Source organism: Aquarana catesbeiana, linkage group LG06 (assembly GCF_042186555.1).
Source record: "Aquarana catesbeiana isolate 2022-GZ linkage group LG06, ASM4218655v1, whole genome shotgun sequence".
Classification (NCBI taxonomy): domain Eukaryota; kingdom Metazoa; phylum Chordata; class Amphibia; order Anura; family Ranidae; genus Aquarana; species Aquarana catesbeiana.
Genome location: NC_133329.1, coordinates 354,319,624 through 354,340,477, shown reverse-complemented (window position 1 = coordinate 354,340,477; position 20,854 = coordinate 354,319,624). Strand labels below are relative to the sequence as shown.

At 43.0% G+C, this 20,854-nt stretch overlaps 1 protein-coding gene across 2 annotated transcripts in view; it reads right to left on the bottom strand.

Moving 5' to 3' along the window:
• The window catches only part of DPP4 (dipeptidyl peptidase 4), a 198,209-nt gene that overhangs the window by 69,393 nt on the left and 107,962 nt on the right, over positions 1 to 20,854 (bottom strand). For both annotated transcript variants that reach the window (XR_012245013.1, XM_073634044.1), the window contains exons 5-9: positions 16,639 to 16,733; positions 12,190 to 12,264; positions 9,805 to 9,857; positions 7,187 to 7,256; positions 3,690 to 3,810 (exon numbers count right to left, since the gene is read on the bottom strand). Coding sequence is in view for 1 of the 2 variants with exons in the window: in XM_073634044.1 (XP_073490145.1) it covers positions 3,690 to 3,810; positions 7,187 to 7,256; positions 9,805 to 9,857; positions 12,190 to 12,264; positions 16,639 to 16,733 (414 nt within the window). In the remaining variant the exon portion in view is untranslated. The remainder of the gene's footprint in view (positions 1 to 3,689; positions 3,811 to 7,186; positions 7,257 to 9,804; positions 9,858 to 12,189; positions 12,265 to 16,638; positions 16,734 to 20,854) is intronic.

The window sequence follows — 20,854 nt, the reverse complement described above, 5'->3', positions numbered from 1 at the left end:
TATGGAGTGCAAAGCACATGTGGACAAGTCCTTTTTTTTTTTTTTAATTGAAATTTTTTTCTTTTATATTTTTTAAAAATGTCTTTTTTTAAATGTTTAAACTGCCCTTTTGGGGGCTTTGGTGGAATATCAGGGTTCTAAAACAGATTTCTGCCATGGCTATGCTTGGCAGCCAAAGCACATGTGAACAAGTCCTTCATTTTTTTTAATTGTTTTTTTAAATATTTTTTTTGTTTTTTTTTTCCTTTTTATTTCTTTTTAAAATTTTTTTTAAAACTGTCCTTTTGGGAGGCTTTAATGGAATATCAGGGTTCTAAACAGACCCCCTGATGTCTTACATTTAAGACTGAGAAAGGAAGTGAGGACAGGCTGGAGGAGGAGGTGCTAGAACTGATCACCCCCAGAGGGAGGGAGAGGAGGAGGAGAAGCTGGCAGTGTTGCAGGGGGAGGAACAATAATGCAGTACAGCCGGTCCTCCTACTCGGCGGGTGCCCAGGCCCCCCGTTTGAAGGATAGCAGGAGAGCAGGCTGTACTGTCTTATCATTGGCTCTGGTGCACAGGGTGATGTGGGTGTGCCCAGGTACACTCAACACACCCCTTGCGCACGCCTATGCTTAGCATAATTCAATAAATAAAAATTGCTGCTAACTATTTAGATCTGCTTTTCTGATTGCTCCAGCACTGAAAAATCCTGCTTAGTTATGTCTGTGTTGTGCTGGCAGATCACATTATCAGTTGTAATCTAGATGTGAACACTTTTAAATCTTAGAAGCAGGGCTTCATTATTGTAGAGAAGAGAGCCTGTCCTAAGCCTTTCAAAGTTGGACAGACTCAGGGCCCTTTCACACGGATGTGCCCGTGTACAGGTCTGTCTCTGCACACTGTACAGGAACCGACCTGTCAGAGCGCCGCTCTCCCCCTATGGGGGATCGGATGAGGATGGACCGCAGAGTCCGTTTTCATCTGATCCGCCAGACGGATGAAAAAAATAGGGTTTCCATCCGTCACACTTTAGCGGATCGGAGCGGGTCGGATGTCAGTGGACATGTCACCGCTCACATCCGGCGCTCCATAGACCTGTATGAAGCGTGCGTTCAGGTCCGCCTAAAAAACTGACAGGCGGACCTGAATGGTCCGTCCGTGTGAAAGAGGCCTCACTCTGAAATGCTTGCATAACATGCCATAAAAAATAGTTGTGCTGTGTAAATTGGAAAAGATAAACATGCAATGGGGTTTTCTAAAATTTCACTGCAATAGTTAAAGCAAAAAATACAAAAAATTTATACATTTTCAAGTATATCTCCTAACTTTTATTGCTTTCAGCCTCCTCTAAATTCCATTTTTTTTGCTGCTGTGATCCAACTTCCTGTTAGAAGGTAACTATGTTTGTTCTCCAATGTCCTACTGTATTTCAGAACATAGTCAACCTCTCTCCTGCTCATTTCCAATATGGACCCAGGATTATGTATTATGAACTACAGTATGGGATATATAGAGCAGTGCACATGACTGAAACCAACGTGCACTGCTTGTTCCAAACAAACAGAAGTGAAAGGGAGAAGCAGAGTTTTGGCTGCTCATGGCGGATGTTACAGGAAGGCAGAAAAACACATTAAGAAACCATTTCATGAAAAATAGATTACAGGGCCATTAGGTAGTGGATATGTATGGATTATTTTGGGAAAATAAGGATATTTTTTAATGTCACTTTAAAGATGATCTAGTATCATAATTTATATTATGTGTCCCTATGGGACAAAGTACTGTACATGAAGTAATTTGCCCCATGTTTCTACAGTGCCTTGAAAAAGTAGTCATACCCCTTCAAATTTTTCACATTTTGTCATGTTACAACCAAAAAACGTAAATGTATTTTATTGGGATTTTATATGATAGACCAATACAAAGTGGCATATAATTGTGAAGTGGAAGGAAAAAATTATTTATTTTTTTTAAATTTTTTGCAAATAAAGATGTGAAAAGTTTGTTGTGCATTTGTATTCAGCCCCCCTGAGTCAATAATTTGTAGAACCACCTTTCACTGCAATTACAGCTGCAAGTCTTTTTGGGGATGTCTCTACCAGCTTTACACATCTAGAGAGTGACATTTTTGCCCATTCTTCTTTGCAAAATAGCTCAAGCTCTGTCAGATTGGATGGAGAGCGTCTGTGAACAGCAATTTTCAAGTCTTGCCACAAATTTGCAAATGGATTTAAGATGGGACTTTGACTGGGCCATTCTAACACATGAATATGCTTTGATCTAAACCATTCTATTGTAGCTCTGGCTGTATGTTTAGGGTCTTTGTCCTGCTGGAAGGTGAACCTCCGCCCCTGTCTCAAGTCTTTTACAGATTCTAACATGTTTTCTTCTAAGGTTGCCCTGTATTTGGCTCCATCCATTTTCCTATCAACTCTGACTAGCTTCCCTGTCCCTGCTGAAGAAAAGCATCCCTACAACATGATGCTGCCACCACCATGTTTCACGGTGGGGATTGTGTGTTCAGGGTGATGTGCAGTGTTACTTTTCCGCCACACATAGCGTTTTGCTTTTAGGCCAAAAAGTTCAATTTTGGTCTCCTCTGACCAGAGCACCTTCTTCCACATCTTTGCTGTGTCCCCCACATGGCTTCATGCAAACTGCAAATTGGACTTCTTAAGGCTCTCTTTCAACAATGGCTTTCTTCTTGGTACTCTTCCATAAAGACCAGATTCTTGGAGTGCACAACTAATAGTTGTCCTGTTTACAGATTCTCCTGCCTGAGCTGTGGATCTCTGCAGCTCCTCCAGAGTTACCATGGACCCCTTGGCTGCTTCTCTGATTAATGCTCTCTTTGCCCTGCCTGTCAGTTTTAGGTGGACAGCCATGCCTTGGTAGGTTTGCAGTTGTGCCATACTCTTTGCATTTTTGGATGATGGATTGAACAGTGCTCCGTGAGATGTTCAAAGCTTGCAATATTTTTTTTATAAGCTAGCTCTGCTTTATACTTCTCCACAACATTATCCCTGACCTGTCTGTTGTGTACCTTTGCCTTCATGATGCTGTTTGTTCACTAAGGTTTTCTAACAAACCTCTGAGGGCTTCGCAGAACAGCTGTATTTATACAGAGAGATTAATTACACACAGGTGAACTCTTTTTACTAATTAAGTGACTTTTGAAAGCAATTGGTTCCACTACTTTTTCAAGGCACTGTATGTGCTTGCTAATCCTATATGTAAAGGTCCACCCCCCTCCTGTTGACGTGGCCTATCCGACAACGGCTATAAAGGAAATAGCCGATTCTTGGCTGCAGCTTGTCTTGGTTGGGAACACTTTCCCAAGACAAGTAACAGGAATGCAGAGGGAAGAGGGATGTGTCAGGCTTTGCATTCCTCTTGCCTTTGCTCGTCTCAGGAACGTTTTCTAAGCCAAGAAAAAACTATATCTAAGAATCAGCTGTCACCTTTATAGCTGTTGTTAAATCGGTCATGTCAGGAGGGGAGGTGGGCAGTCTGGACCTCATAACTGGGGTTAGAAAGCACTTAGAAACATGGGGCAAAGTATTACTTGTATTTTGTGCCATAGGGGACAGGAATTCTTTAAGCGTGCCTTACATATATTGGTCTAATCTTTGGGGGATGTCTAAAGCTTCGAGCACCTTTCATGTATTTGCATCTGGAGATCTTTAAAACACAGAATCACGATTACCTTCATACACCCAATCTGGTATGCCATTTAAGATCTTGTTGTGCTCTCCATTGGTAGTAATTTGGACACTCCGCTCCTCTGGTGCATTCCTTATGTAAATGTTGTTTTCCCAAACATATACCTAGGATTGTGAAAGACACATAACCAACTTACAAGGCTGTTGTAATAATGTAGCAATGAGTTTTCTGTATGAAAAAGAGATGTTTGACAGAATTTGTCAAAATCTACCAGTCTGTTCCATTTTTTAGTTCTTAGTGACCCTTGCCATTCTCCCCTATGCTATTTTCTATGATCTCCACCATCACTTGCATATATTTTTCCATTCAGCCTATCAGATTTGAATTTCTGTCTGTGCCCCTATTAGGGAGATTTATCCTCTCTATGTGTCCTGTTTACGGTTATCATTGAACGTGAAAGTAAAAGAAAATTCCAAATTTTGGGATTATTATTTAAAGGTACTTATTTAGCACCGTCAATTTACACAGCGCTTTACATACACATTCACATCAGTCCCTACCCACAAGGAGCTTACAATCTAAGGTTCCTAATTCACATTCATATACTAGGGCCAATTTAGACAGAAGCCAATTAACCTACCAGCATGTCTTTGGAGTGTGGGAGGAAACTGGAGTACCCGGAGGAAACCCACGCAGGCACAGGGAGAACATGAAAACTCCAGGCAGGTAGTGTCGTGGTTGGGATTCAAACCAGTGATCCCTTTTTACTGCTAGGCGAGAGTGCTACCCACTACACAACTGTGCCGCCGAAATTCCGGCTGAAATCGGACCTGAAACGGTGAACCAGCACGCACCGAACCCCTGCTGTGCGACGGATGCGGCTCATATGTGAATCGAGCCTTATACTCTGTAGCTCCTGCTGGATTTTGCTTCTAATCTCCTTGTTGAAGCTTCCATTTGTGGATGGACATTTTATGGTTACATAACCCATCACATTGCTATAATCTTTTTATATGGACTATAAACTAAAGGACTTAGAAATGGTTGTGGAACAAATCATTTTAGTTTCTATTACTTCTTATGGGGAAATTCACTTTGATATACGAGTGCTTTGGATTACAAGCATGTTTCTGGAACGAATTATGCTCGCAATCCAAGGTTTTACTGTATTCCCTTTGGGTCTGTTAACCACTTGCCTAGTGGACACTCTCACCCCCTTCCTGCCCAGACCAATTTTTAGCTTTCAGTGCCATCACACTTTGAATGACTATTGTGCAGTCATGTACCCATCTGAAATATTTACAATTTTTCTGAGACAGTTAGAGCTTTCTTTTGGTTGTATTTAATCACCACTGGGTTTTTTATTTTTTGCTAAACAGATGAAAAAAGACCAAAAATGTTGAAAAAATAAAAAACCTTTTCTTTGTTTCGGTTATAAAATTTTGCAAATAAATAATTTTTCTTCTCATCTGATATGCGCTGATGAGGCTGCATTGATGGGCACTTATGAGACTGCACTGATAGGTTGCACTGATGAGGCAGAACTGACAAGCTGCACTGATGGACACTGATGCAGCGGCACTGATGGACACTGATGCAGCGGCACCGATAAGCTGCTCTGATGAGGCAAAACTGATGGGCACTGATATCCTGCACTGATAATTAGGGCACTGATGATCAGCACCCTGATTATGTGTGTAAATGCCCCCTGTCACAGGATGGACAGTTAGGGGATGATTTACTAAAGGAAAATAGACTGCACTTTGCAAAATGCAGTTGCACTCCACAAGTGCAGTTGCTCCAGAGCTTAGTAAATGAGGTACAGATCCCCTTCGTAAAAAATACCAAATAACGTGCAAGGAAATTTAAAAAAAAAAAAAAAAAACAGCATTTATGCTTGCACATTATTGGATAATTAAAGTCAGCAGAGCTTCTGCTCATTTACTAAGCTCTGGAGCAACTGCACTTTGCCTTTAGTAAATCAACCCCATTGTCTTTCCTTTCTTCGGACAGTGACAACATTGAGGAAAGGAAATGCCGTTAACCACCATTGGTTTACATGCGATGAGCTGTGATTGGACACAGCTGATCACATGGTAAAGGGTGCTGTCATTGGCCCTAAACCTCAACATGTGGATCACAAAGTGCACCTGATGGGGACCCAAGGGGTGCACGGGGGGGGGGGTTCTGGTAGGACGTCCTCCCAGAACTAGACGACTTCGCTGTAGCTGTCATTTGGCTATAGTGTGGTCGGAAAGTGGTTAAATATATTCCCTTAAAAGGGTTTGTTATATCTGTTTGATAAGTGCAGAAAAGTTACCTGATCTGGACAAAATTCTTGGGAATGGATAGCTTCCTTTTTTATCTGCTTGTGCTAGACTTTTATCAGTTAAAACTGTTCTCTCTGTGGACTACAGAACACATTCCCCAATGTTATATAGAGGAAGAGACAGACGGGCAATCTGTGGTCCTAAAATACTTCCTGTTTAAGGGTGACAACACTGCTCCTAAAATAATCAGTGTAGTGATTGTTGTCACCCTAGAACAGGAAGTGTGTTAGTGGCAGAATCATGAAATGAAAATAAAGGAAAAATGCCTGAAAAAAGAAAATGCAGTTACTACATCTAAAAGATTAGTAAGCTGCAATATATCATATGTTTCTTCTTGGGTTTAGATAAGCTTTAAGAGGGCATATACTTATGTAGGGACAAATAGAATGACAGAACAGGGCAAAAACATACTAGGTTTGCTTAACCAAGCTTGCAATATAGACTCTATGAGCTGGGGGAAGGACAGGGGAGGGGAGAATAGGGAACAGGGATGACTTTTTTGCAATAGTTATGGGACTTGCCCAACTGATCATACTCCCTTGTAGACTAGTCAGCTACGACATCAAATCAGAGAATTTTCAATTGGTTGAGAAATCTCCTTGAGGGCCTAAAAATTTGCACAGGCATCAAGAGTTATCCCTGTAATGTGTCTACTATTGTATTTCCTATGATCGTCAATGCCTTATAGTAGCTACAATGTAATATTTTCAAGATAATACTGCATTATGGCCACTAGATGGAGTTGACAATTATAGGAAATACATATATTTGACACAGTACGGGTAGTCATGATGGCTGTGCAAATAAAATTTTAATTTTTTTCTATAACTAGACCTATAGGAGATTTTTCAACCAACTGAAAATTGTCCCAGCATTTTTTTTTATAAACAGACCCCCCATGTATGTTAAGCTTTTCATTGCTTAATTGAAAATTAAAGACAGCCCAATTATTGCAGCAAGTTTGGAATCAGATGCATAATTTGTAATCATTTGTCAACCCTTACGCCTATATTTTGTTGAAAAACATCCATAAGAGTATGAAAAAGCTCTACTGCATAAGTTTGCTTGAACTCTAGATTTCCCTGCATCTGTTCTGTTTTAGCCTTTGAACCCGGTTAGTACATTAGACTCTCAATAACAGCTTAGTTACATAGCTGGGCTCAGACAAGTGAGTTCATGTGCAGAATGAGTAACTGGGGAATAGACTTACTAGTTTATGGCCAACAGGAGACCATGTAATATATTGAATACGTTGAGGTAGTTGTTCAGCGATAAGAGATCTAGGAAAGAAAACAGGAAGGTGCTGGTTGAGTGATGACGTTCTGAATGTGGAATATGCCCTACCAAGCAATCTTCGTAAGTGACGGTGAAAGCCCATTTTTCAAAACGTTAATGAGATGTCACACATGTAATCACAGCAATTAACACTTTATGGCCTCTTGTTTGTGGCTTTATGACATGGGGTGATTATCATCTGTTAGTCCCGTACATTTTTATGGAAATCTTAATAAAATGAGAAAAAGGACAGATTATGTTAGAAACAGCTACAAATTATTTAAAGGAACAAATTCAGGGTAAAAAATAACCCTTTAATTTAGATTTTGCCACAAGGGGACCCTGTGAGGGGTTCCCACCTGGTAAAGTACCTTGCCCCCATATTGATGAAGACAAGGACTTCTTCTCCACAACCATGGCTTGGTGGCTGTGGGTGTCTCAGGGCAGGGGACTCATCAGAATCTGGAAGCCACCTCTAAAATTAGGGCACCCCCAAATACCGGTGCCACCTCTACATGTATGTAATTCTACTCATTCACAAAAAAAAGTTAATGTTAAAAAAAAAATATAAAAATGTCTCATGAAGAAAATCCACTGTCAATCTCGTAGTCCAGTGATGCAGATCCACATGAAGGATGCCCGCTGACTCACCAAAAAAAGACTCCCTACTTATTCTTATGGGAAAACTTTACTCTACGCAATAGCTGGAGGGTAGGGATGCACTGATACTAGTTTTTTAAGGCCGAGTACAAGTAGCGATACTTTTTCTCAAGTACTCGCCAATACCAATTACCGATACCCATTTGTAGTGTCATATGACACATTATTAAATGAGCTAATATATTAATCTAATACTACATTTTATGTAGTTTTTTTTTATTATATTATTAAATTATTATTATATATTGTGTTTTGAACTGCATCCGATTCGCATGACATGTGAACCAAACCGGCTTTGGGTGGAGGAGGTTCACATATGTGCAGGCAGGCCACAGTGCGATTTTAAAAAGAGTCAGCTACGATTTTCAGTCTGGTTCAGGTGCAATTTCCGATGTCCACTGGCCACCAATGTAAGGGGTACTCTTCCCACTGACCCCTGAAGAATTAATATTATTCCAAGGAGTAAAATGTTTGTGATATATTGCAGTTGACTATGTGCATTGATTTACACACATTTTGGCAAGTAAAGAATTGCAAATTGGCAATCTCTGCATGCCGATTTAAAATCACACACAGTCCCTTCCTACAAAAAAGATATTTTGCTTTTACTTCTGGTCCTTCTAAGGCACGGATATCATAGCCCCAGAGGTGGCCCATAGAAAGGAAACGTCACCATTGCCTTCAGGGACATCCCATTCCCAAATTATTGTACTGTGCACGCGTCATAGGTGCGTGCAACTCATCTGTTGGGGGGAAAAAAAGAAGTTTCCACCCGAGATTTTTTTTTTTAACAAATGAATGTAATGTTGTATGGTGCATGCGTGGACTGGGGAGCATGGCAACATACGTTTATCATGTAGCACATGTGTACTATTATAATATTGTGTGAAGAGGTGCAACATCATTGGAAGGCCGGCACAGGGATCAAGAAAGTAGAAACTGTTTTTATATGGTGGCATGTGAGTGGTGGCACAGGCAGACCAGGGGCAGTAAAAAGAGCCTACATATAACCAGAAAGTCACACACAATCACACATAAGTCTATTACCCAGTAGAGATGGGCTGAACACCCCCCCTGTGTAGTTCGCAGCAGAACTCCCAAACAGGGGAAAAAGTTCTAACCTGAACGGCAAACCCCATCGAAGTCTATGGGGGCTGAACAGGAAAAATCAAAAGAGCCCATTTTGAAGGCATATATGCAAGTAATTGGCCATAAAAGGGGTATGAAAGTCTGGGCACTTGCCCTGGGGGACAATGCAAACATTTTTTTTTAAACAATCAAGTTTTTTTTTTCAGGAGCAGTAATTTTAATTATGCTTAAAGTGCAACAATAAAAATGAAAATTCCTTTAAATATAGTGCCTTGGGGGTCCCCTTAGTCTGCCTGTAAAGTGGTGCATCTGTAGCATATATAGAGCATGCTGCAGCAAAACTGCAAAAAAAAAAAAACTAGTGAAATCCCATTTAAAATGACTCACGGTTACAATTGCCAGCACCCCAGCACCCAACTATTGAAAAAAAAAGAAAAAAGCGGCGTGGAGTCCCCCCCAGTCCATACCAGGCCCTTTTGGGCCTGGTATGGATTTTAGGAGGAACCCAAAGCTTTGCCCAATCAGGGCGCAAAATGCACTGTGCAGCGCAAATAGCCGAACAGGCAAATGTTTGCCCCGAACTCATGCTTGGGCCGAACCGTTCACCCAACACTAATACTCAGCTACAATTCTTTTTTTGTTGGTAGTTTTAAAAGGAGCAACTTAAATAGCTATTCTATTGCCTGGTCAAGTAGCTATAAAACAGTTATAAATACATATGCTGCAGGCAATTCATAAAAAAAAAAAAAAAAAGAAAAGTTTTATAAACAGCTAAACAGATTAATAAAAAACTGGAGTACTTACTGAGATTCTACATTAATTATTCTGTATGAAGCTGTATTTGAGTGTCTCCATAACTGTAAGTAGAAAAAAAAAAGATAACATAAACACATAAAACTAATAATAAAAAACAGAAAGCGTACATTCTGTTCCAGAAGTCTAGAATGCTATTAAATTCTGCATATATGAGATCTTAGATTCATGGCTAATTTTTTATCACATTTGTAAACAATTTTTTCATGGCACCGCACACATAACAAAAACACTAGCGGATTGCTTTAGTACCAAATCCTGAACCTTAAATGTAGTCAATCACAACCCAATTGATAAATTTGAAACATATACTGTACATTTTTTTGGCTGACCAATAGAAAGAAAAAAATAATGTCAGCCAGTCAGGAAAGGAGACTTTCTATGCTTAACCCCTGCTCACCGTTCAACTTGGTTTTAAGGCAGAGGGGCAGGATGGCCTTCCCAATCACATGATCATTGTATTGGCCCTGACAGTAATCGCATAATCGTGTGCCCATCCCGACAAGCTGTAAGCATGCTTCCAACAGAGGTACTTCAACCTTGGATGCATATGTGCAGCATGTGGGCATTAAGGTCCATTCTCCTTGCCACCTTACATCAGTGGTGGCTGGTGCTCAAAATTTTTAGCGGCTACTGTACCCATCAAACGCAGCCACTGTGCCCATAAATTGCCACCACTGTGCCTATTAAACGCTGCCACTGTGCAATCAAGCGCAGCCACTGTGCCCATCAAACGCAGACACTGTGCAAAAAGGAAGACACTGTGCCATCAAGCGCAGCCACTGCACCCATAAATTGCCGCCACTGTGCCATCAAACACAGCTACAGTAACCATCAATTGCCACCAGTGTGCCCCATCAATTGCCACCAGTGTGCCCCATCAATAATTGCCGCCAGTGTGCCCCATCTTGGGCCAACGCTGTCATCCACGCTCCCTCCGAGTCCTCAATGTCTTCTCCCGTCCTCTTCTGCTATGATTGGACGCCTGGCGTCCAATCACAGCGCCTGTCGCTTCAGCCAATCAGGTGACAGGTAACCAGACCCAGTGCACCTGATTGGCTGAGAGGCGGGTCAGTGTTAGGGAAGCGATTTATTTGATTCCCTAACACAGCACTACGTAAGCAGCGATCGCACAGCAGTGCGCCCGCTGTTTACCAATTTGGAAGCCTATTAGAGCTCACGGCTCTAATCAGGATGACTATTAGAGCTGACGGCTCTAATCAGGCACTTCCAAAACACCCCTGCCGCTGTAATTCAGATGCCCGGCACCCGACAAGGGGCCGGACACCTGAATAGGGGGCGGCAGCGGCGACAATAAATAAATTCATGCAATGCATGAATCTCTCTATTGGAGATTGACGGGTGCAGGAGAGAGGGGGCGGGGCTTCTGCGCCCTCTATGGACGCACCGCCACTGCCTTACATATTCATTTTGTGGTCGGCAAAAGATTATTCCAAACCTTGTAAGCATTCTGTCTTTACTATATAAATAGGCTATGTTTTGAGAGCTTGTATCCAGACTATGTAGTGTTTCACATATTCGGAGTTTGTCTGAAACATATAAACCAAGGGTTGGAACAAGGAGGAGGTGGGCAGGAGGGACAGCCACCCTGGGCGCAACACTGTTACCAAAGGGGAGGGGGTGCTGCTTGGGAAGTACACCACTGCATGCATGTTCCAGTTTGGTGGTTGCAACTAGTAAGCCGTGTCCTTCCCATAGCTTTCTGCCTGCTGTAACAGATTCTGGTTACACACAACACTCCAACATGACCACACTCACCCGAACCACCCATAGCTGACACGAAAAACACACCATGCACGAGAAACCGAACCCCAGCCACCCACCGCCAGCTACTAGAAAGCAAGTGAATGACTAGACATATACAGCAGTGGCAGAACTACTAGATTTGCAAAGGTTGCGACTGAGCCCTGACGTTCTGCCATTAAGGGGGGCCCCAAGACGGCAGGAAGGGGGCCTGCTGCAGAACATGTGAAAGGGTCCTGCTGCGGGACCATAATAAAGGGCCCTGTGATGGGGGTAAAGGGCCTCAGGATCAGTGAGAAGGGCCCCTGACCAGGGTCAAGGGGGTCCTTCATTTTTTCTTGCACTGGGGCCCTGAAGGTTCTAGTTATACCTCTGATACACAGTGTATCCTCCATGCCAACTATGGGCAACTGGAACACAGGGGAGTGGAGAATGATGTAGAATGGGTGTGTCAGAGCAGGCAGGGCGATCTGTCCACCTATAACTTGCATTAGCAGCAGAAGAGGGCGGCGCAGTTCCACATTTTAGCCCTAGGCACTGGAGACTCTTCTGGCACTGCATAGACCATTCTATGTCCCATGAGACCACAAGTGAAACACATGGCCATATTACCTTCTCATAGCTGTGCTGCAGTAGTGCATATTTTTTGTCTGGAGACAGGTCATAGTAAGATCCATTGTTGTTATTCTGAGAAGAGAAGAAATGAAACAACAGTGTTAAAGGAACAGCAATAACATTGAGATATAACAGTAGACTGGGCAAAGAAAGAAATTCAGTATACATATGTAATCCATATTTGTTTTTATCTCATGAGAATGATCACACCAAAAGTGTCAATTTACAAAATCTAATTTTGGATTTCTGTGGAATGGTTTGTCTTTTTACCCGCTCCTACTTCCGCTCAGATCACCTACTCAAGTTTAGCTCCTCCCTCCCTGCCTCCAACCTCCTGGGACATGTCACAGGTCCCGGGAGGCTGTAGATCCATTGAGAAAGCAAAGCATGCTCGCGCATGCACAGTGGGAAGTCAGCTGCGGAAGTCACATCTGGCTTCCCACATCCAAGATGGCGGCACCCGGGACCTAAAGACCAGCGAATCACCGGCCTAGGTGAGAACCCTGGGCTAGGGAGGTCTCTGGGCTAGTAAGTGCATGTTTAATAAAAGTCAGCAGCTACAGTATTTGAAGCTTCTGACTGTTATTATAATTTTTTTTATCTAGAGTAAAGTTCCTCCACGCGCTTCTATTTTTACACACCTGACCGGGCTGTTAACACCCTCTGTGCTCATAGTACTGGCCTTATATATGGGGCTTTTCACTCCCTCTCCTACCCAGCTGGGGTCTTCACGAGTTATGGTATGGCCTTTTCTGGGCTGATTCAGGTTTTATTGGGTGGTACTCTGTTCTTCCTTGTACTCCAACTATTGCCATTTACATGAGACTACCCCTCTCTTTGCAAACCTCATTTTTATAGTTTAGATTTATACATACAGCTGGATATTTCTCTCTACCAGCATCTTTCTGTGCTTCAAAATTTGGGCATAAAAGCTATACACGAAGTGGATCCTGAAGCCCATCTCGGGCGAAACGTGTCAATCCCATTACTCTCCGTTTTTCTTCAAATGCTTTGTTGGATGTATAACCAGCCTGTTAGTGTGTATTACATGCTTTAGAGATATTCCCTTCTAGACTTTAATGGTGTTGAATAAACATTTTTGATTCTGTTCTTTATTATTTTTGTATACGATTGCATTTTTTCTTGTTTTTGGCACGTTAAAACCCCCTTTTTTTCCTGTGCCTCTCCCATTGGGAGTCTTTGGGAGACCCTTTTTTTCCATTAGTTGCAATTTTGGGGATTGTACTTTTCTTTGGATGCAAGACCTCCCACCCATAACATTTCTAAAGTTCCTCTTTAACTGGAGCTCAAAGGTTACTCTTTAATGATAAAAGATGCAGCTTTTCGAAAATATTTGTATTGTGACATGGATTTCTGTCTGCTCTCTCCTTTCTCTGCTATCTGCATGAGTTATTTTGACAATAAATATAGACACCAGAGAATCTTGAGAAACGGCCCCACCCCCTTCCTTCACACAGCAGCCTCAGCTGTGCATGTTTCTGTATAAAAACCTGTGCATAGGGGAGGTACCCATTCCCTCCGCTCAGTTCTCAGATTACACTCAGCTCGCTGCTCTGTGCTGTGCAGGGTGTGACATCAGATCCCTGCCCCCTGCTTTCTGGAAGGCTAAGAAATGCTGCCTAAATTCTTTACTTTGAACCAATGTAGAGGATAGAGGGCTGCAGACAGGGCCGGGACAAGGGGTGGGCAGGAAGGGCAACTGCCCTGGGCACAGTGGTATCATGAGGTGGGGGGGCACCACAAGGAGAGGGGATTTGTGTTGGAAGGTGGGATTGGGGAAGGAGGGGGCAGGGGCTAAGTATTGTTCTAGGAGTGGAAATTTGAGGGGGGGGTGAGTGCTAAGAGTGGTGATTTTGGGGGATTTGTGTTGGGAGGGGGAGAAGATTTGAAGATGTGTGCTAGGAGGGGGGATTTGGGGGGAATTTGTGCTGGGGGGGTTTGAAGTTGAGGGGATGTGTAGTAGGAGGGCATAGGTGTGCTCAGCCTAATGCATTAGGGTGTGCACCCTTAAGCTCAAACATAAATGCATGTGTATGTATCTACATATATATGACTCCGGCACATTGATCTCCCTGCTGGCACAGTGAAAGAGAAAAGGATAAACATTTCTCTTATGGCAGAGCCGGTAAGAGGGAGATCTTTCCCATGTTCCTGTTGCTACACAAAACAATAACAATAATGTGCATGGGGGGATTAGGGTGTGCCAGGGCACACCCGGCACACACTGTGCGCACACCTATGTAGGAGGGGAAGTTTTAGGGGTAGAGGATTTGTGCTAGGAGGAGTTAATTTTTTTTTTTGGGGGGGGGGGGTTTGTGCTGAAAGGAGGGATTTTTGCAGGGGGGGGTGGATTTGTACTGGGAGGAGGGGGAATGTATGCTTAGGGGGTTAGCATGCAGATTAGTGCTCAGTGTTTTTGCCAGTTTGGCATGTTCCCCCTGGGCTCTAGATGATCTTGTCTCGGTGTTCTGTCGAATAATGCAGATCGTCAGATAATACCTTTGCCGATCAGCTGTGGAGCGACGTCACTACTGCGCAAGCGCAGATCGTCGGAGGCATTATCCGACGATCTGCAATAATTTACAGAACACCGGGTCCTCTCGGATACAGACCACCTCATCTGGCTTTTGGATTTATTTGCTTTCTGTGCCGACTCCCACATGGCCCTGGTTTGTCCTCTACCTCTGACCTGGGAGGAGGAACCTGTGATAGAGGACTGGACTGCATGCAATGCTGAGCCTGTACAAATCTTTTACATTGTCACCTCTGAGCTCCTTACTGAGATATCCCAGAACTAGTACTAGTGGCGGCTGTGTTGCCTTCATTGAGTTTCCTCACACGTTGTCCAGTGACATGTAGTAGGGACCCAGTTTTCTGTAGATTACTGCAGATCATCGGGTAATGCCTCAGACAATCAGATGGAGTGACGTTACTTACTGCGCATGCGCAGATCGTAGGAGGCATTAGCCGACGATTTGCATTATTAGACAGAACACCGGCACTGGCTGCAAACAGGTATAGCACATGTAGGAGGATTTGTTTAATCTGTGTGTCACTTAATCACTTCACTGGGTATATGTAAAAGTTTACAACCACTTTAACCACTTCAGCCCCGGAAGATTTTCCCCCCTTAATGACCAGGCCATTTTTTGCGATATGGCACTACGTCGCTTTAACTGACAATTGCGCAGGCGTGGGACGTTATACCCAAACATAATTGACGTCCTTTTTTTCCCCACAAATAGAGCTTTCTTTTGGTGGTATTTGATCACCTCTGCCGTTTTTATTGTTTTGCACTATAAACAAGAAAAGACCGACAATTTTGAAAAAATAACAATATTTTTTACCTTTTGCTATAATATCCAACAAAAATAAAAAAAACAAAAACAAAATTTCTTCATCAGTTTAGGCCAATTTGTATTCTTCTACATATTTTTAGTAAAAATAAAAAAAATTTAAAGAAATTGCAATAAGCGTATATTGATTGGTTTGCGCAAAAGTTATAGCGTCTACAGAATAAGGGATAGATTTATGGCATTTTTATTCATTTTTTTTTTTATATACTAGTAATGGTGGTGATCATTGATTTTAACGGGACTGCGACATTGCTGCGGACAGATTGGACAATTGACACTTTTTTGGGACCAGTGACATTTATACAGCGATCAGTGCTATAAAAATGCACTGATTACTGTATAAATGTCACTGGCAGGGAAGGGGTTAACACTAGGTGGTGGTCAAGGGGATATGTGTGTTCCCTGGGAGGTGTTTCTAACTGTGGGGGGACGGGACTGACACAGAGAGATCGCTGTTCCAGATCACTAGGAACAGACGATCTCTCTCTGCTTCCCTGTCAGAACGGGGATCTGTTTTTTTACATTGACAAATCCCCGTTCTGCCTCTCTGAGGAGCGATCGCGGGTGGCCAGCGGACATCGCAGCCCTCAGCCACGCACATCAGCTCCCCCCCTGTGCAGCGGGCGTGCACCTGCTATAGCTGTTACGGGAACGACGTACAGCTACGGCGATTTGCGGGAATAAGCCGACATGCCGCAGTACAATGACGGTCGGCAAGCTGGCCATACACTAGTAAAATTTCAGCAACTGTTTGACCACCGTGATAAAAAAATTTCTTGAACAAATTTCTAACAGTGTATGTTGTTTTTGTTTGGTATAGTCCATTCATTCCAATACCAAATCCAGGTTTTGAAGAAATTTTGAATACCATTCAACACGCCATTGAATGTACAGACATTTTTCTAAAATTTTGTATGATGGTTTATAGGAATGTTGAAAATCTACAACTGTATGGCCAGCTTTGCTATCAAAACTCTAATTCTAGAAGTCTTTATTTGATTGGCCTTAACTCTGCATTAATTGCACTCTTATTCAATAATTACTTGATTCTTTCGTAGATGATACATACTAATGTAGTGTTTGAAATGATCGGTTTTGAATCTCCAGTGTCAACATTGATAAGAAGTAAATTATTTTCTCTAGAGCGGTGAAGATATTCGGAATCTGGAAAACAAAACACAAATGTTAAATCCGGTGTATTACATTGGTACATAGTTAGTTGGGTTGCAAAAATAACACTTTTTTTTTTTTTTTTTTTTGCTATTGCTTGAACTATGCACCTACACTATATTACCAAAAGTATTGGGACACCTGCCTTTACACGCACATGAACTTTACTGGCATCCCAGTCTTAGTCCGTAGGGTTCAATATTGAGTTGGCCCACCCTTTGCAGCTATAAACGCTTCAACTCTTCTGGAAAGGCCGTCCACAAGGTTTAGGAGTGTGTCTATGGGAATGTTTGACCATTCTTCCAGAAGCGCATTTGTGAGGTCAGGCACCGATATTGGATGAGAAGGCGCGGCTCGCAGTCTCTGCTCTAATTCATCCTAAAGGTGTTCTATTGGGTTGAGGTCAGGACTCTGTGCAGGCCAGTCAAGTTACTCCACCCCAAACTCGCTCATCCACGTCATTGGTAGGCGGCACTGATAGGTGACACTGTTGAGAAGGGACTGTGAAATACTGTGTGCCTTTCTACTGTGTGCCTTTCTACTGTGCGCCTATCGGGGAATGGAACCTGGGACTAAACATCCAGCCAGTCCTGGGTCTGCACTACACATTGTTACATTGGTCCAGCTTGGACCAATAAGTATGTAAGTACCCTACCTGTGGGATCTTTGTAGTAGACACTGATATGATCCAATGATCTTACTCCCAGGTCCTGTGCCGAGTGGCTGGCTTGATGCATTCTGAATATAGGAGGTTGCCCGGTCCGCACTGGTGCGATACAGGGAACACTTCTCATTTTCTCAATGAATGTAAAGAATTCTCTGATTGACCACTTGCCCACCACCCTATGGCCAAATTACATCATATGACGTCCTCCTGTGATCATGCCTGCTGCGCGCCCGCTACGACACGCATGTGGCGCACTCTGTGATCGCAGTGTTGTCCGCTGGATACTACTGATCACAGATTGAGGTAAAGAGCCAATCAGTGTCTCTTTACCACGTGATCTGCTGTGTCCAATGCTGACAGCATGAGGAAGGGAGAACAGAGCCGATAAATGGCTTCTGTAAAAGGGACATGTACACTGATAAGAGTGCCCACCAGTGCTGCCAATCTGTGCCCACCAGTGCTGCCAATCTAGGGATACTCCAAATAACTTGCAGAGCAGGACACTAAATCTGAATTATTGCACCCTCTTTAAAGAGAAGGTGAACTGGTTCTAAAACAGGGACGCCTCAACAGAGGTATAGTCCTGAATGTACAAAGGAAAACTAATTAGCAGCTCGATTGCTATTAGAAGCAGTTTTGATCGGCTGTTCGTCAGTGGCGGCTGGTACTCCATTTTTTTTTGGGGGGGGGGGGGGCAAACAAACCACCCATCAAAACTAACCCTTTCCTCCCAGGTCGGTTGGTCGGTCCCATAACCACACCCCTCGTCACTCACTCATCCGTCTGTCCACCAGCCCCGCACTTACCCCATCTAGGTCACCCACCTTTTTTTTAAGCCAATTAGAGCCTCCAGCTCTGATCACGTGCTTCAAAAAAAAAAAAAAAAACATTGGAATCCATGCGTCCAGCATCCTACATGTAGATTCAGGGCTAGGCGCAAGGATTCAGGGGGCGGGCCGCTACTGCTGTTCGTTATAGTATCCTGGAAGCGACGTCATTGTCAGCGTAAAATTGAAAAAATTATGTAAAAATTTAAAGCATTCAAAAACACCAATCTTGGAGTTCTGATTGCTTTTTGGAGCACAGGAGGGATTTGGGAACCCCAGATCTCTTCATAAAGAGTACCTGTCACATACCTATTGCTGTCACAAAGGATGTTTACATTCCTTGTGACAGCAATAGAACAAAACAAAACTGCTTAAAAACAAAAAAAACTGAATAAATTATTAATACATTTTTTTAAAAACGTGACCGGTCCCTCATGCTAGCACGCAAAGGCGAGCATGCGCTTTGGTCCTGCACGCACGCAAAGGTATCGTCGCAAACATCAGATCATGGGTAGTAATTCTAGCACTAGGCCTCATCTGTAGCTCTAAAGTGGTAATCTGTAAAGGCTTTTAAAGTGTTGCCTATGGATAGTGATATTTGCGTCGTTTGGCGCAGTTGCATGGGGGTGCGCAATTTCAAAGCATGACATGTTTGGTATCCATTTACTCAGCGTAATATCATCCTTTATATTTTACAAAAAAGTTGGGTTACGTATGGTGTTTTTTTGCATTAAAATGTTAAAAAGTGTATTTTCCAAAATTAATTAAATATCGTGTAAAAAATTGCAACACCCACCAACTTATTCTCTAGAGCAGGGGTCTCAAACTGGCGGCCTTCCAGCTGGTGCGAAACTACAAGACCCATCATGCCTCTGCCTGTAAGAGTCATGATTGTAACTGTCAGCCTTGCAATGCCTCATGGGACTTGTAGTTTTGCAACAGCTAGGGGGGCCCAGTTTGAGATCCATGCATCTAGGGACTCTGATATATTATATATTATATATATATATATATATATATATATGGTAGCACTCTCGCCTAGCAGTAAGAAGGGTCACTGGTTCGAATCCCGACCATGACACTACCTGCCTGGAGTTTGCATGTTCTCCCTGTGTCTGCGTGGGTTTCCTCCGGGTCCTCCGGTTTCCTCCCACACTCCAAAGACATGCTGGTAGGTTAATTGGATCCTGTCTAAATTGGCCCTAGTATAGGTATGAATGTGAGTTAGGGACCTTAGATTGTAAGCTCCTTGAGGGTATAGGGACTGATGTGAATGTATAATATATATATATGTAAAGCGCTGCGTAAATTGACGGCGCTATAGAAGTACCTGAAATAAATAAATAAATATATATATATATATATATATATATATATATATATATATATATATATATATATATATATATATATATATATATATATATATATATATATATCTATCTCTTCCTGAAAGCATCATAGCACCTTGCCTTAGTACTTCTCTCATAAGCCCTCAGCTCTGATGCAAGCAGTGGGTTGGCTCCTGGGAGCAGTAATATGTAAGGGGCTTGTAAATGGCTGAATCTCGACGCTAAAGAGTACAAGTACCTGCCAGAATAATAAGCCTCCCGTCTGAGGTTTTGACCCCCCTCCATCTTGTGCCCATCTCCTTGCCAGAAGCCTTCTCATGACATTCCTGGCCATTGACCTTTATATCAGTGCTGGTACAATATCATCCAGCACCCAGAGCAAAGCCAGAGGAGCAGAGCCAAGTGGAGACCAACCCCCCCCCCCTCCCATTATGTACAAGCTTAGGAGGGGATGCTACCCCCAGCAGTTATTCACTTGTCAAATGCCTTGTATCAGAATGAGCTCACTAGTGCTCCCATCCATACAGTAAACCGATGCGCCCAGGGCAGCCTCCCCTCCTGCCCACCCCTTGTCCCAGCACTGCTTTATATACCAAGGAAGGAATGGCCACACAAAAAGTTAAGATTGCTGTACTTTATTGATGTTACTTAAAGATGGAACTACATTCACATCACATAGGACTATCCAGGGTCACTTGACAGCATTTTGTCAATCACATACAGTGGACGAACCACAGCAGTCACACGTGAAAGCATCACACAGTACACTGTAGTAAGCCATCTTCCCTACTTAGTCTCTCTCTTCCTGGAATTATCTGTGCTCACTCAGTGGGTCCTGCTTTGCCTTAGGCTGTCAGCATCAAGCTCACTGCTCCTCCTGGTAGCCTTCCTGAAACAGGATCACTGCAGTCACCTCTGGCTAGTGTAAACTTCCCCCAGGTCCTTCAGGGATATAGCCTCCCATCAGGGAGCACTTGGCTTGGCCTAAAAGGCCTTTTGCAACCTGCTCTAGCCTCCTCTACCATTAGAGTCAGGATGTCTAAAGCCCGCTCTTCTGGGTAAAGGTTTACCTCTCCTTGACCTCCAGCACTGTCCAGGGCCTCCACTTGCTAACTACATCTGCCTAATGGTGGGGTCTCTGGCTCCCATGCTCCAACTGAACTAAGGCTCCTCCGAACCTGGCTTATATATGGGCACTGACTTACCCATGACATCACTACAGGAAGGCTCTAATTAAAATGGGACCTAGCACCTAATTACACTATTCTC